General features: G+C 56.5%; 1 protein-coding gene across 1 annotated transcript; it reads right to left on the bottom strand.

Moving 5' to 3' along the window:
• Positions 1 to 614: 614 nt before the first annotated feature.
• Positions 615 to 16,561, bottom strand: MMP28 (matrix metallopeptidase 28). Its single transcript, XM_032707460.1, is given in 17 exon segments — positions 615 to 2,443; positions 2,446 to 2,594; positions 2,596 to 2,665; positions 3,528 to 3,529; positions 3,790 to 3,955; positions 4,459 to 4,609; positions 4,941 to 5,116; positions 5,119 to 5,184; positions 5,531 to 5,632; positions 5,635 to 5,728; positions 5,731 to 5,753; positions 6,081 to 6,101; positions 7,894 to 7,939; positions 7,941 to 7,991; positions 7,994 to 8,021; positions 8,724 to 8,803; positions 16,457 to 16,561. Coding segments are annotated over 17 exon segments (1,500 nt in total). The 3' UTR covers positions 615 to 2,273.
• Between the last annotated feature and the right edge of the window lie 381 nt (positions 16,562 to 16,942).

Raw genomic sequence — 16,942 nt, 5'->3', positions numbered from 1 at the left:
GCCCAGAAATCCTCCTGTACGTGGAGCAGGAGTGACACTGCTCTTACCCTGCTTGACATCCAGAGCAAATGCCTTGACAGAAAGACCTTGTCCAGTGCCAGCTTTCCCCATGAATCCTCCATCCCCCATCATCCCTCCATTAATCCCCCATCACCTCATCAATGCCCTCATTAATCCTCCCATCACACTGCAGATCCCACAGTCAGTGGCAGCCCAGGGAGCTGGTTGGGATGTTCCCTGTCCCTTGGGAAGCAAGGATCCACCTTCACACACTTCAGTAGCTGGAGGGCCCCCATCAGCATGAATTCAGCCTGGGGAAAAAAACCTATTAACGCATCCCAAGGTGTGGAAAAATCCTCAGTAATTTGGGAGGAAGTAGGGACTAGAGTTTCCCTGTTTTCATCACCATCAGTGAGTTTACCGTGGGATCCATTTCCTCCCTTTGATCCAGCAAGCACAAAAGCTGAGGCCAAATTCAGCAATACCCACTCCAACCCCAAACACCCACAGGCATCTTAAACACAGCCCTGTCAGGAAACCGGAGATTGGCTTTAAAAAAAAAAAAACAAAGCAAAACCAAACTGGGACATGAAAACAAGCAGAAATCCCAATGCCACGTATCCAGAGGTTCTTTTTATTTGCCAAGAGGTTTCCAAGCCCCTGGGACTCCCCACAAGCCTTATTATCATCCAATTCCAAATGAAAATGCTGCGGCCCCGTTTCTTTGGCAACGCTGAAAGTCCCCTGAGATTTTAAGCAGATGAAGTGACCATGTTCGTGTCTGTGCACGAAGGGCTCACTCACAAGTTTTATGAAGAACAGGAGGAGTGGTGGCTCTCCATCCTGCCAAACCTACATCCCAGCTGGCAGCTGGCTGCACCAAAAACCCTTGGGAAGTACCAGCCTTGGTACCTGCCTGGGGCAAGCCTGGCTCCTGCCCTCTCTAGGGAAGGTTTAGGTGAGCGAGGGCGAGTGAGGATTTTGTGCTGAAGAAAAGAGTCCTCAGAGCTGCTGGCATGGGGAAAGCACCCTGCATGGCACCACAGCACAGCACCCTGACACAGCACCAGCACAGCAGGACCAGCCCAAAGCAGTCTGAGTCCTGGGAGAACCATCAGTGACAGAGCAGCCCACCTGTGTACGACCCCAGCACTGTGAAAATCCCCGAATCTCTCAAATCAAAGGACATTTTAATAAAGTTGAACCCTGTCTTGCTCAGCACTGATGGCATTTCCAGCCTGGAAGCTGATGCTTGCCCTGTTCTGTGGGACACGATGGCCCTTTGTGGACATGACAGGTGACTGCACAGGAGCCAGTGGCGTTTCCAGGTGGGGAGCCTGCTTTGGGAAAGGAATGAAGAATATGCAGCCGTGCTGTCCTTGTGAGCCTGCATGCACAGACATGTCTGTCCTGCTCACCCCTCTCTCCCCTCCTCCCCCAGTAATTTGTCAACCCCGTGTTCATCCAACTGTGGCACAGGGACTCAAAAACACACCAATCCTGCCTTTGCAGAGACAAAGCAGAGTTACCCGTGAGCTGCACAGACACATGGTCGTATCTCAGCTGTGCCTCCCCTCTCTCTCCACCCCAAAGAGGCTCCTGCACCAGATCCCTCGGTTTCTCCCCCCAAATCCCACTGTGTTGGTATCTCCAGCTGGTGCCTCACTAGAGCTCTGGGATGTGAGCACAGCCCAGCAAAGCATCCCCAACCCCCAGCCCTGGGGCTCTGAGCACACAGCAAGGGCAAAGCTTAACACCGACCCAAAGTTTCGTCCAAATGTCTCTTTCCTCTTGTTTTAAGCAGGAAGCATTCTCAGTCTCATATTTAAAAGCATCCAAACCCCAAGCCAAGCAGTGGCGAGGCACTTCTCTGTCTGGTCGTGGGAAAACAACAGATGTCAACAAATATCAACAAAGATATCAAAAAGTAGCAACACCCCAGTCCTGCTTTGGAAAAAAACGTGTAACGATATCCTGAATGTTAACAGAAATGGGTGTGATTGCAGTCTCTATGGCTTATGTATTTTTTGTGGTCTTTTAAAAAAAATACTGTCTCCCAAAGCCTCCAAGCCCACCTGGCTGTGGCAGACCTGTCCCCTGCATCCATGCTGTGCTGGGACACTGCTCCACCATCCATGGCTCCAGCCATCCACAGGCAGCTGGTTTCCCTGCCAGTCCATCCTCAGACAGGAACCCGGAGTCAAAGAAAGAGGGATCCAGGCAGCGGTGAGCGAGGTGGGTTCAGACCCCCGTTCCATCCCAGCAGGTTCTGCTCAGAAGAGGACCTGCCCGCTGTTTGCGTCCCAGCAGCCCATCCAGGGGAGCTGGGTGGCCCATTTGCCAGTGGCCACCACTTGCAGCTTTGCCCGGTCAAACTTCCAGAACTGGTCGTCCCGGAAGAAGTAGACGAAGCCGTCGCGGTGGGTGAGGGCCCCCGCCGTGCTGGGGGCAGCCCCTGCCAGTCCCGCAGGCTGCGGGGGTAGTAGGGCTCCACAGCCAGGGTCTCCTCGCTCACCACGAAGTACTTGGGGCCCTTGAACAGCACCAGGTGCCGGAGCTGCTGGAAGAAGAGCGCGGTGTCCGGGTGCCGAGGGGCCGCGGGCGCTGCACTTCTGGGGAAAACCTGCCTCCAGGGAGGAGCCCGCGTAGCGCCAGCACCGGCCACCTGGGGAGAGACAGGGAGGGCGTCAGAGCCCACCCTAAAGGGTCCATGGCAGGACCAGCTCCAGGAGATGTGGAAAGACTCAGCCACAGAGCCAGCCTTGTGTCCGTGATGTCCATCCCACTGGTGACCCAACCAGCACCAATGTGGGGCTGCCCCAAGGAACAGGCTGGGGGGAACTGAGGCACAGCAGCTCAGGGGTTTGAAGGCACAGAAAGGGACTACCAGGGACAGAACAAGCCCCCCCCCATGCTGCTTCCTTGAAAACCTCCCCCTGTTCCTGCTCTGTGAATGGGACAGACAGACCCACCTGGCCTGGGCTGGGACAACACTGCAGCAGCAGAAACTGTGATGGGGACCAATGGCTCGGCCATCCCCACAGTGCCCCGTCCCCACAGTGCCCTGTCCCCACAGTGCCCTGTCCCCACAGTGTCCTGTCCCCACAGCACAGGCAGACAAAAGCCCCTTTCTGCTCCCAAGCTGCAGCCTGACCCAGCCCTGGAGAGGGATGGAGGGAGCGGCAAGGGCTGGGGAGGCAGAGGGGCTTTGGCTCCCACCCAGCAGCAGCAACAAGCCCCTTTTCTGAAGAACCAGCAACTGGTTTCCATTAAAAGCTGGGGCTGATCCTGGTAGCCGGGCTGCCTGGTTTGACCTTCCTCTCCCATCCGGCTGTGGTGTGCTGCCAGTCAGCTCATGGATGGCATTCCAGCTCCGGGGGCAGCTCAGCCCCCAGCATGACACAGGGATCCATCTGTGCCACGAAAACACCACACTCAGCTCCTCTCCACCACATGTCTTTGGGGAGTGTTTTCTCCCTGAGACCCCACAGGGTTTGATGCACCTGGTTTGGTTCTGACACCCTGACCTCTGCTCTCCTGAGCAGGCTGATGGGGAAACTGAGGCACAAGGGGGTGATGTGGCTGCTGGGGTGATACATCCCAGGCCATAAGGTTCATCGGGCAGGCACCGGAGCCCAGGGTTTTGCACGCCAGGACACCACAGTGCCTCAACTCTGCACTGGGAGGGGACATGGGCAGGAGAAGGTGCTCCAGCCAGACCTGGACAACCAGCCCTGCAGCAGGAGCAGCAGGAGCCACAACAGGAGCTCCCTGCCCAGGCCTCACTACTTGAAGAAGTAGAACTTGCCACTGAGCTGGGACCAGGCACAGGCGTCGATGCCAGTGGGGAGGCCGGGCCAGTGTCTCTCCAGGGGCTGTGGGTCACTGGCGTTGCCACTCGCCGACACCACCCAGTAGTGGCTGCCCTTGAAGATGTAGAGGTTGTGATCCGCGTCTGTGATGCAGAGGGAGGGTGTCCCGGGTGAGAATCCTCATTCCACCGTCCCACCACTGCTCCCCAGCTCCCCCTCTCCTCCCCACGCAGCCCTGTGGGGCTTTGGGGATGTTTTGGATGTTCCTTTCTGCCTCTCCAGTCATCCCTCAGCTTTCATGATTCATTGCCTTCGCTCCAGCCTGGAGAGGATAAAAGCTGATCACAGCTCCAGCCCCATCTTTCATGGCTGAGCTCCTGCAGTGATTAATTCTTGCCATGGTCCAAGTTTCAGGATGTTTTCCTCTGCTCCTGACACACCCAGCCATCACTGTGCCCTCAACATGCACTCTGCTCCACGGCAGCAACGTGCATCAGTGATCCCACCAGTCCCAGGAGCACATGCAGGGGCTGTGGATGAGTCAAACCCCCCCCCTTCCCACCACTGGAGCTTATCAGAGCAGAACCAGGCTGGGACAAGGGGAGGGGTGCACAATTCCGGTGGGGTCACACTGGCCAACACCCACCAGAGGTTATGGCATCGAAGTAGGAGTGACAGTAGTAGGTGCTGAGGCTCCTCTGCTGCCGGTCCCTGCCATAAAGATCTGTGTCCCAGTCCTGGAAATGGGTGAAGACCTTTCCTGGGAGCTGGATGGCCGAGCCCTTGGAGGGCTTCCCTGGAACAGACCAAAAGGTGGTGAGCTGTGGAGAAGAGGCAGGGAATGGGCTTTGTCCAAAGCACAGGGTTGAGGAACCATCCCAGGGCTCCAAACACTCCCTGTCCCGCTCTCTGATTCCTGTCCCCTCTATGTGGTGGTGGCAAAGACCCCTTGGTACCCCAAAAAACACGCACCAGCATTTCCTTGCTTGCAGACAAGCAGGCAGCAAGTCCAACCTTCCCTGCCCTGGAGGAAGCTGGTGCCCACCACACATTCCTCCCACATCTTCCTCCCCAGCCACACGGGGTGGGGCCCACCCCGAGGGCTGCTCAGGGAAGCCAGGCTCACCAGTACAAGTTCTGGATGGCCAAGATGTCATCCCAGCTGAGGACAAAATCCTTGCTGAGCTTCTTGTAGTAGGGAGACATCAGGGCGCTCTTGACGGGGGAGTGCTCCAGCCCCAGCGTGTGCCCGACCTCGTGAGCCACCACGATGAAGAGGTTGCGCCCTTTGCCGCTGTGCAGGACCAGCGCTCGGCGCTGTCAAAGTGGGCTTCCCCACGCCGGGGGAAGAAGGCGTGGGCCAGGGCACCTCCTGGGGACACGAGAGCCATCAGGGACCATGGGGCAGGGGGCACATGCAGCTCTGGTTTGCCTAAATGGGCATCAGTTTTAGCTCTGGTTTGGAGGGTGCCATCCAATGGGAGGGCTCCTTAAAGAGGCCATCAGCATGATCCTATAAGGAATATTTCAGCCACCTCACTGGCAGACCTCAGCTGCAGAGTTGGGAGGGAGGACAAATCAGACAGCAAAACTGGTGCAAACTGGGCTAAGAGGCGCTGCTGGGGCAGAGCTCTGCCTCCCTCACCCCCAGCCCTCCTCCCTGCCGGGGAAGAGCCCACGTTGTAAAAGAGCAGCTTACGAGGGGGAAGCGCCAGCACCTGGCCCATCGAAGGCGTTGTTGAGTCCATCGTTGTGGTCCCCGTGGAAGAAGGTCAGGCGGATGTCAGCGGGGCCGTCCTGCACCTCCCAAAACACCAGGAGGACACGTTGCTCCAGAGCTCGAAGGCGGCTCTCACGGCCAGGCGCACCTCGTGCTGCGGCAGGTACGGTGGCCAGTTCACCACCCGGTACGTCAGGTATGCCTCTTGTACCACCTCCCACCTGCAGTGGGGGCAAGCACTCAGCGTGACGATGGGCACTTGGACTTGTCTCCCACCCGGGAGTGGAGGAAAGCTTCCCATGCTGGGAAGTGCCATGGCTTTCCCAAAGCGAAGCTGAGAGTCAACTCAGTGCCACCAGCAACCCTGGCACCCTGCACCCACCTGAAATCCCACCAGAGCCCACCCAGAGATGCCAAGGCTGGAGCTGCAACCAAATCCCAGGAGAGGGCCAAACATCATTTGAGGAGAGGAGAAGCTGGGGCACCCAGTTTGAACCCCACCCTTGCCTCTACTGAGGCACTCTCCAGAGCCAAATCCAGCATGGAGCCCTGCTGAGAAGGTCTTCTGCCTGATGCCAGCTCCATGTCCAGCAGATGCAGCCCAAGGGCTGGATTTCAGGGAGAAAAGCAAAGCTACCCCTGGAAACAAGTTAGGCAAGAATGGGAAGGGATCTTGGCAGCACCTTGGGGGCACAACAGATTACTGCCCAAGGTTTCCTTAAAAGCTTTCAGGGGAGGCAGAGCCCTGATGCCACCAGGACAATGAAGAAGGGGACAAGCTTTGTACGACCCCCTCTAAGCTCCCAACTCTCCTCCTACCACACAGGAGTGCAAAGATGTGTGTTCCTGCAGCTGCTGTGCAGCATCACAGCCTCCTCCTCCTCTCCTGCAGCACCCCTTGGCAGCTGTGGGGACCCCAGGGCCCTGGGATTACATCTGGCAGGGTGTATCTGGCCAGGAGCAGGAAAAAAAGCCGTGGGGCCCTGGGGAGATGTGGGTTGCCAGAGCCGGTGCCGAGGCGTGGGAGCAGTGACAGACCTCCAGTGTCTGCATCTGCTCCAGATGTGCGGGAAAACAGGGGGGAAACGGAGCCGGCAGCACGCCGGGGCTCGCTGCTCCGGGTCTGAGCCAAGAGCTTAGACCTGCCAGACATCCAACCCCAGCTCTGCCTCCTTCTCCCCCATTTTCTGAGGAGCCCATGGCAGGGGGAGACTCAGGGCCAGCTGGTCACACTCCTGGGGGCAGAATCAGTTCCCATTGCTGACAGCCCCCAACTCCAAAGGGGACTGGATGCGCTTCCACCAGGACACACCCTGTGTGGCAAAGGCTAAAACCTGCCTGGGATGGCTGCAGCCCTAAAACAAAACCCTGGCATCCCATCCTTCCCTCCACGGGAGCAGGGCATTTACTATCAGAGGAGGATGGATGGCACTAGCAGGCAAGGCTGGGTGAGCCAGATGTGGCCAGCTCTTGGGAAGAGGATGGTCTGGCATTTGGCCCTTCCCTCTCTGCCTCACTGCCTGCCTGTCCTGGGCTTGGATGGCTCCTGCAAGGGCCAGACTGCATGTCAGGGCTTTGGAAGGAAAGCCAGAGGCTGGAGGAGGATGAGGGAGCTCTCCTGGGGCTGTACACTGCCAGCCCTGCCAGATGCAGAGACAGCCTGACACGGCATAGAGCTCTTTCTTAATCTTGCCTTCATTTTTCCCATGTCCTAAGCACAGCTGGTCCCAGCCCTCTTGCTCTCTAGGAATCCAGTTACTCATCCACAAGCCCAGGAGGGAGCTCATGAGGGACAAGAGGCCCAATCCTGGACGCACAGGAGCACAAAAGGATGCTAGGGGCAGAGTTAAACCCCTTAACAGGGGTGAAATGACTCCCTGGGTCAGGCAGCCCAGGGCTGACAGGTTTTGTGGTTACTGCTGGGTGATTAACACACATCAGAATTCCCAAAGCTCAGCAAAACCTAGAGATAACTTTGCTGTTTGCCAGCTCCTGCCCTCCAGATCATGGCATCACAGGCATTGTCCAGGGCCCCTCAACAGCAGTAAAAAGACCCAGGGAGCCAAATTTCCCCACGAGTGGGAGTTGCACCTCTAATCACCGCTGACATCAAGACACACAGAACGACTGAAAATAAAGAGGTTTAAAAATAAAGCGGTGCAAAACCCAAGTGGGCTCTAAGATGGATGTGGTGCAGCCAGGGCCACACCTCCCACCCACGGCAGCATCCCCCAGAGTCCGGGATGGGAGAGCTGGACTTGCAGCATTCCTGTAGCCCAGAACCCAGACGCCACAGGGCCCCCCCGGGGTCGGTGCTCACCGTGCTGTGCCAGTGCGCCGGCGGCGCCGGGCGGCCGATGCCCGGCGTGTCCCCGGCAACTCTGCTCTCCCCGTCATCGGTGCCACAACCGCGGCTGAGCCATCTGATGGAGCGTGGGGGCATCCAGCACCCCCGCTGGAGCGGGAGGTGGGTCACCCGCTGGAAATCCCTGGAAAGGGAAGGGAGATATCAGCACCCACATCCAGACACCCCCCCCACACACACGGGGGGTTTCGGTGATGTTCGTGCCGGGGATTTGGCCTGAGCCAGGGTTTTCACCCAGTAAGCCTCACACCCCGCCACCAGCACTTCACCCAGGTGATAAAACAAGAAGGATTTGGCTCCGCACCATAGCTGAACTTGTAAGTCATCTCCTAGCAGGGCAAAAGCGGACAGGGGAGCCTAAAAAAGTGACTTTTTCCAGTTTGTAACCCCATTTATTCGACTTTGTGTTTGATTTTGCACTTGACTTTGCGCAGAGTCAGGCCAGGGATGCTCCCAGAGCCGATGTTATCTCCTTAGAGAAGTCCAAGCAGGGGCTGGCTGCTCGCCCCCCCCCCCCGACATCTCCCAGCCGTCCCCAGCCTCGGCCTCCCCGCAGATATTATTGCAAGGGGAGCACCGGGCCATAAAAGGCAAATAAAGCAGCTCAACAGGCGCCGGGTGCCAGCAGCCGGCATCCAGCTGCGGGAGCCGGCACGGACCGGCCCTTCCAAAAAGGACCGGTTGTGCTTTACCATCGGACCGTGAGAGAGAGCCTCCAGCTGCAAAGAGACCCCTCTGGCTGCAAAAAGACCCTCTGAGTGCTGGCACCCTCCAGGCAGCTGCAGCTGCTGAGTTTCTCCCGCAGTTTTCAGTGACAGGTTCCCACCTCAGCGCCTCGGTGAACTCGGCGGGGCTGTGTGTGCCGGCCCCCGGCTCGCCGAAGTAGCCGTATTTCTCCAGGAACAGCTGCAAGAAGAGATGGGAGAAGTGCAGCTCAGAGCTTGTGGGTGGCTTGGGAAGGGGGGGGGGGGGGGAAAGGAGATGCAGTGGCAAACAGTGCTGCAAACCCGAGGCTGTGTGAAATTCCCACTTATTTTTTTTCCTGAGATCTCTGCATCTCAAGCAGCCGCACCTCCTGTGCCCGTACAGGTTTATGTGTGTCTCCACCCCGTCGTTTTTGATGGCTCTTGGGGGTTTTGGCCATGACAAGACGGAGGCGTAGGAGGAAACATTGCATCAAGAGATCAAAACACTCTGCTGCCGTGTCATCCACGGCCAGAGGCGACCAAACCCACAGCTCTGATCCCCTCGGCTCAACGCAGTGATTGAAACAAAGGCTAAAGTGCTGTGGACAGGAGGAGGGTGGGGTGAGATGGGGTCAGGCTGCAGCCTCCCCCCATCCCCACGCAGGATGTGCTGCTGCAAAGCGGAGACACGCTGGGGGCAATCAGCTCTGCCAAACCATTCTTCTTCTTATCGGCCATTGACACGGATGGAGGTTGTCTCTCTGAACTTGCTCCAACACTTAAATTGCATGTTAAGGAAAATAAACGGCTTCCCTCGGCTCAGGCTGCTCCCCAGCTCTCTGAGAAGTTAATAGCCGGGGTCACAGGAATGCTCCACACCCGCCTGCCCCGCAGGGGATGTCTGCGGGAGACAAACAAGCTGCCCAGCATCCTGTTAGTGCAGCAGAGTCGGAGGACTTACAGTAATGAATAAGAAGAATAATAAAAAGTGAAAGTGGTGGCTTCCTTTCCCCGCATCCCTAAGGAGAGGTGTGAGGAGCAGCAGGAATGCCATGGGCTAACCCTGACAGCACCGACAGTGCCCTCCGGGAAAACACGTGTTTTTAAAGCTGCTTCCCTCCCTGCTCATCCCAGGGCAGGGAAAAGGGGGTTGGGATGTCAACCTCAACCCGGTCCCCCTGTGGAGGAGGCAGCATCCCTTCCTGGGCCTGTCACCTGGCAAGGAGCAGGAATGGCTTACGGACATGGCAGTCCTTAGGTGTGCCAGGGCCTCTTCTCCTTCTCCTGCTCAAACCTTCTGCTTGCCACTAACAATCATCTTCACATCACCCCCAAACACGTCACTCCTGCACCCGTCACCTCCCCACGGGCAGGGCAGGCACATCCCTGTGTGCTCCTGCAGACCTCATCTCCTCCAGGTGCCGAGCTTGATCTCCTCCCTTACACCCCTTCTACCTGGAGGATCCCCCCCTGGCTGCAGCACAGCAAGGACTGGCACAGCTTCCTGCTGGGACACACTCCTCACCCAGCCCTAGGCAAAGAATTTGGCCATGTTTCCCACCAAAGCAGCCTGTCTTGGCTGGAGGCACCAGCAGCTCCTTGCAGCAGCACCAGGCTGCAGCAGTGAGAGCCCAGTGTGGCCAGAGCCACCCAGACCCCCCACACCTGGTCAGGTGAGTCAGGATAAATCAGGCCTGAGCAAGGGCTGTGCTGGCAGGTGAGAGCATTGGCTTGTTCACTGGGAGAAGCCACAACACCTCTGCCCAAGGACGGACTGTACAGCCTGGACATGCCATCCCCACTTTGCATGGGTACCAGGAGACAAAATAGAGTGGCAATTCGGGTTGAGGATGCAGGGAAGGAGGATATGGGAATGGAGGAACCTCCCTGGGGATGGGGTAGCTTGGAGCCCTAAGAGAGTGGTCTGGAGAGGAGAAGGTATCTGGCTCTCTTCCTCTGCCTTTGTGTTTTTATAAAGTTCTCCTCCAGAATTAGAAAATCCCCAGTTACATATATGGGTGCAGGGTGATGATCCCAGTGGTGACATCACCACAGATAAATGTGAGCTGAGAAGCACAAGGACAGAAAATCCCGGGTCTCAAATCACAGCATGGCCTGAACTTTTTCTACCACACATTTGCTTTCACTCAGCATCTAAAATGAAACAACCTGAAGCTGTTTCCTTGCCTGTAACCCAACACAGTCCCATTCATAAAGCATGAAAATGGTTTCTCCCCACCATGATCTCATGAAGGCTTGTCCCATCTGGACAAGTCAGGGTGCACAGCAAAAAAACAACTGGTGTCAAGCAGCTGCTCTTGAACAGCACCAGGAGGCACACAGGCCACTGGCTTTATAATTCCTGCCCAGATCTCCTTGAGCTTTACAAGTCCAACCAAAGCAGTAGCTTCCCTGTGGTTTCTGGTCTTTGTCACATGGAGGTTCTCACACACAGCCACCAACTCTCCAGCTGCAAAATCATCAGGAAAAATTTTATTAAATTTTCTAGACACACCTACTGTCAGTTAAGGGTGATAGTAGTCCTGGAAACACAAAGCTACAGGAGAGGGATGTGCTGATCCTCCACTCTGTCAGGTATTTATCACAGTGCAGACCATACAAAGCCCCCTGGACCAGAGAGTTTTCAGGGTGCAAGGGAACCCAAGAGCCCCATGCCACAGTGTCCTGTGATTGAACCAGCACTCAAGAACCCCTCCAGCACTGCACAACCCCCCAGAGCCCAGCCAAGCTCTGGCAGGGCTGAGTGGAATCCAGCACCAGCCCATTAAACCTCCCTAGAGACAGCAATGCAAAGCCTGGCCATGCCGGGAAAACCCCCTCCCTCCTGCCCTAGATGGGGAAATGCTCTTTTCCATACAATGGCAAAAGAAAAACAGCAGGAAACCAAGAGCTGAACATTAATATGAAATATGGCCAGCTCCCCCTCCACATGAGGGAGGGAGAGGAGGACAGATCTGGCTGCCTGGGAGCCAGTGCTGGGGCAGAAAAACCTTTGGAGCTGCAGCAGGGACAGCAGGAGGAGAGTCTTGGGGAGATGGATGGGCTGTTCCCATCTCGGGGCTCTGATGTGGAGCCTGTTACAACCCTGGAAATCATCTCTGCTGAGAACTAAAGCCAAGGAAACACCTTGCCCTTCGACCACAGGCATCCCAGGTGGAAGACAGCCAACAGCAAATACAATTAGTCCTCCCTCCCTGGAAACCGGGATAACACGAGTGCGGAGACAGCAGGCTCCGGTCCTGCCTGCTCTCCCCTCCTGGGGGAACTCCTGGCTCCTTTCCACCAGCTAAGTACCAGAGAAGCCTCACACTGGGCTCCTGCTGAACGTGGTCCCTCTGCTCTGCCTGGCACAAACCTCATCTGTCCCCTCCATCCCCCGGCAGCAGAGGGAAGCGATCCCATCCTGCTGAAGGGTGGGCAGGAGCTTCATGCTGTGGTTACAGAGGATGCCTGTCTCAAGCTGCACCTCAAAAGTCTTTTGTTTTTAGTCATGAAATGGCAGCAACCCACCAAGCCAGCCCAGGTGTGTCCTCAGCCCTCGTTCCAGCAGCCCCCGGCTCCATCCTGCATCATCTCACCACCAAGATGGGCACAGTGGCTCCCACTTTTCATCCTCAGTTTCCCCCTGTACAGACACGAGGAGAGCTGACCCCAGAGCATGTTTTGGCCTGGTCACAGAAGAAGCAGGGGCTCCTCCTGCCCACCGAGTCGCTGCTGCCTGGGAGCTGCCTCCAGAAGATGTCACAGCAATTAAAACGCTCATTTGCTTCCACTCTCCCAAGCCACATCCCTGCAAACCCTCAGGCAGAGTCCTTGCACCTCTTTTGTTTAAGTGTGTGTACAAGTATCTATATAAATATTATATCTACGGGCACAGAGAGACACATAAGAAGGGAGATTAGCGAGCACAGAGCTTGGTTGTCCTCCTGCCGAAAAGGCAGCAAAACCTCAGCTCATTCTGTGTGTTAGTGACAGGGGGTAATTAATGCCCCAAACCCCTCAGGCTGCTGGGATGCTCCCCTAATTGGTCCTGAGGGAATCTCCTTTCCCACCTACCCTTCCTGAAAATCTACTTTAGCAACAAAATATCCACTTGCCACTGAAGAGGTGGATCTTTTAAGTTCATTTTATTTTCACACTCGACCCTTTGGAGCTGAGGGACAACAAGCCAGGACTGTATCACGTCTGACTAAAACCACTCCTGGTTTCAGTAACCGGTTGGGTGGGGCTCGGAGCAAACTGGTCTAATGGAAGGTGTCCCTGTCCATGGCAGAGGGTTGGAATGAGATGAGCTTTAAAGTCCTTTCCAACCCAAAACATTCTATGATTCTGTGATAATTCACTGGGAACCCTCAGCTTTGCCCCCCCAGCACCTCACACCTGACCCCGATGGGCTGCACCACCCACCACAGCTCCTGCAGCACCAGAACCCCTGAACGCGACCCAAAGCTTGGGGAAAACAGGGAAAAACACTGGGCTTGGCCAAACCTTCCCCTGCGAATACCAGAGCGGCTGACAAACCAGTTTGGTCACGCAGAGACTGGTCGTGCTTTCATGTCTAAGGAGAGAAAGGAAACCAGACGCTTGGTCTTGCCCCTCCACCGGGGTGGGAACCGGGGAGGGGACGCGACGTCCCCGCTGCCGCCGCCGCGGCCCCTTGCCCGGCGGGCGATGTTTGCCGTAACAAGCGGGGATTGTTTTGGGGGAGAAGCAGGAAGAAAGCAGGGCTGTGGGCGCTGCGGTGACTCACGGGGCTGTAAATCACACCGGGTGACTCGGAGCCGCTCGCCACATCCGCGCTACCGGCGGCGGCTCAGACAGGAGACCTCACGGGTGCTGCGTGTCCACGCAGAGCCCAGTGATGCCTCACAGGGGTGATGCCTCCTCCTCCTCCTCCTCCTCTCCCCCGCTCCTTCCATTGCCGTGCCGAGGCTGAACAGCAGGAATTTTTCACAGGAAGAAGAATTTCTTCCCCTTATTTCAGAGGGAAGATGTGGGGTGCCCCGGGAGCACGCAGGGGTCCCAGCTGACCTCCCAGCCCCACCATGTGCTGGGTGGTACCCAGAGACCCTTGCTCCATCCAGGCTGTGTTCAGCATCCAGCGTCCCAACTGGATGCTCCTTAAAGGAGCTCAGCCGGGCACTGGAGCATTTCTCGGCACAAACACAGCTCAGAGTCCTAAATGTAAGTCCTTGGGTGGCTGAGGGGGAAAACACCCAGGCCATGAGCAAGACAGTAGCGAGAAGTGCAGGACAGGGGGAAAAAAAATAAAAAAAAAACCCTAAATGAGAATGTCCCAGTCCCAGAGTCTCGCTCTCCATTTCCATTCACTGCCTTCCCTAATTTCCCCCCTATTTTTCTTCCCACTGCAACAGATCTGTAGCTTCTCACACAAATCTCTGCAGATTGTCCTTTGTCCTTGGCACCACCAGCACCTCGCTGTGCTCCTCACTCCCAACACAGGCTGAGATCTCCCATGCCCTCTGTATTTTACACAGTTCCCCCGGGATCAGGGAATCTCGGGCATTACCACACCCTAACTGCTGCCTGAGCACAGCCCAGGCAGACAACGTGCTCTCTGCTCTCTCACATCAGACCCTCTCCTATCTGGAGCCTGCAGATGATAAGATGATTTAACAGACAAATGTTTCAAATTAAATTTCCCAACTTTCCTTCTTTTTTTCTTTTACCTTTTTTTTTTTTTTTTTTTTGAGCTGAAGTTGATATGGATGCAGTGAAAACATGGGCTCAAGCCAGGAAAAGAACACAACTGGACATCTTCTCAGTCTTGTGCATCTAAGTTTACACAACCCATTGTTGCTAACTTTGGCTATTTTAAAAGCAACAAAAAAAAAAAAAAAAAAAAAAGCTTTGGAAGGAAAGCCTGGCTCTGAAAGCCACAAGTTACTAGAACTATTTGATGTTATGTGAGAATTTCAGCTTCCTTCTAAAAGAAAATTAACTGCTCAGTTTATTTAGACAAGCTTTCTCACTCCATTTTTGTTGTGTGTGTTGTCCCAAAGTCCCTGGGCAGCACAGCCCATCCCACTGGGGAAACTGAGGCAGAGAGACAGGAAAGTCATTTGTCCAGCTCTCCTCACCTGGGATCTGCCACAATCCTGGGATGCTCTGAGGCTTTCAGGGAAAAGTTCCCAGAAGTCACCAGTGAGGAATGGAAAGGCAGTTTGGACCTTTTTAAACCTCTTGCCCTCAGTCAGTTAGTTTTCTTTTGCAGTGAATTTTAAATTATTGATTTTCTGAGCATAAAATCTTTGCAGATTTTTTTTCTCCAGGTGGCATGAGGGGCTGGGTTGAGGTTTGTGCACAGTGGGACAAGCACACCTATAAATAACCTCTCTGAAACAACATCTCCCAGCATAAGAAACCTACACATCAAAACAAGCCTCCAAGCATTTATGTCCACTTTCACAGCATGTGAAAAATCACAATTAATTCCTGAGGATTTGCTGACTGGGGTTTAAAATTAAGCGTCTGTGCAAATCTACACTGGATTGATGTCCAAAAAAGGAAAAAATCCCCAACACAAACCTTTGCTCACCAGCCAAATCTCACACCTTGTCCTCCCAAAACAAACAGGAAGGGATGGTGGCACAACGTGACAATGATCTGGGGACAAACAAAAGAAATCCAAACAGAGGTGATGGGGAAAGCCCTGGGGAGAGGCAGGGAGGGGAAGGACTGGCATTTGTCCCCTCCTGATATGTTGGGAGATGGGAAGGTTTCCTCATGCAGGAGTTCTGTTGTTGTTGAGCTCTGTGGACGGGTGGGTTTGCAGAGACACATCAACCGTGGGGACACCTGAAGACAGGCTGAGAGAGCTGGGGTTGTTCAGCCTGCAGAAGAGAAGGCTGCAGGGACACCTGGAGCCCCTTCCAGTGCCTAAAAGGGCTTCAAGAGAGCTGGAGAAGGACTTGGGACAAGGGCCTGGAGTGATAGGACAAGGAAGGATGGCTTTAAACTGAAGGAGGGCAGAGCTAGATTAGATATTGGGAAGAAAGTCTTCCCTCTGAGGATCATGAGGCTCTGCCACAGCTTGCCCAGAGAAGCTGTGGCTGCCCCATCCCTGGAAGTGTTCAAGGCCAGGTTGGATGGGGCTTGGAGCAACCTGGTCCAGTGGAAGGTGTCCCTGCCCATGGTAAGGGGTGGAATGAGATGATTTTGAGAGTCCCTTCCAACCCAAACCATCCTGGGATTCTGTGACACACCTCCACACACAGCACATACAGGCACACACCTCGACATTCCAACACAGCCCCGTGGCACAGGCCCATCTCCAGCTGGCACAGCCACACCCCGTGACACACACACACCCCACAGGTACCCACGGCACACCTGCGGATGCACAGGCACTCACAGGCACTCACCTGTGGTGGGAATGTACCTGGGAGACAGGGGCACACCTGTGGCACGGGCACACCGGGGCCATGGGCACACAGGGGACACACACACCTTGTGCAGGAGCACATCTATGCCACAGGCACACCCAGGGCACGGGCACACTGGGGACAGGGGCACACCGGGGACAGGGGCACACTGGGGACAGGGGCACACCGGGGACAGGGGTACACCGGGGACATCCCTCAGCGCAGGGGCACACCAATGGCACGGGCACATGGGGACAGGCACAGACCCGGGGGGGACACGGGCACACCTATGGCACATGGGCACAGCCGGTGCACGGGCACACCCAGGACACGGGCACATAGGGACACACGGACACACGGGGACAGGCGCACACCCAGGGCAGGGGCATCCCACGCCGGCCGGCAGCAGCGCCCGCTCCCATCCCTTTCCCATCCCGCCTCGCTCCCGGTGCCCGTGCCGGCCCTACCTCCGCCTGCCGCCGCTGCCCCGGGGCCGGTGCGGGCTGTGCCGGTGCGGGCTGTGCCGCCGCCAGCAGCCCCAGCGCCAGCGCGGCCCGCAGCGGTCCGGCCATCCCGGCTCCGCTCCCGCCGCTCCGCTCGGCGCCGGGAGCCGCCGCCTCTCCCCGCCCCGGCCCCGGGGGCGGCCCCAGCCCCGGCCGAGGGCAGGGCTCCGCCGGCGGCACCGGGCGGAGGGGGCTGTCCCTGCTCGGGGAGCCCCCGCCGCCCCCCTCCGTGTCACCCAGCCCCGGTCCTGCTCCGGGGGGATGACCCCCCGTGCGTGCCCCGTGCCCCGTCCCCGGGGAGCATCCCGCTGCGGGTGTGTCTCTCCGGGCTGCTCAGGGTGCCGGGGCAGTGGCTCTGCCCAGTTTGAAGCCGGAGGAAAGACAAGGAGAAGGTAATTCCTGCTTTCCTTAAACCTGAGTTCATCCAGTCCACCCCACGCGGATGCAGAG

Source organism: Chiroxiphia lanceolata, chromosome 20, assembly GCF_009829145.1.
Source record: "Chiroxiphia lanceolata isolate bChiLan1 chromosome 20, bChiLan1.pri, whole genome shotgun sequence".
In the NCBI taxonomy this organism is placed as follows: Eukaryota; Metazoa; Chordata; class Aves; order Passeriformes; family Pipridae; genus Chiroxiphia; species Chiroxiphia lanceolata.
This window is presented reverse-complemented; position numbering and strand designations above follow the sequence as displayed.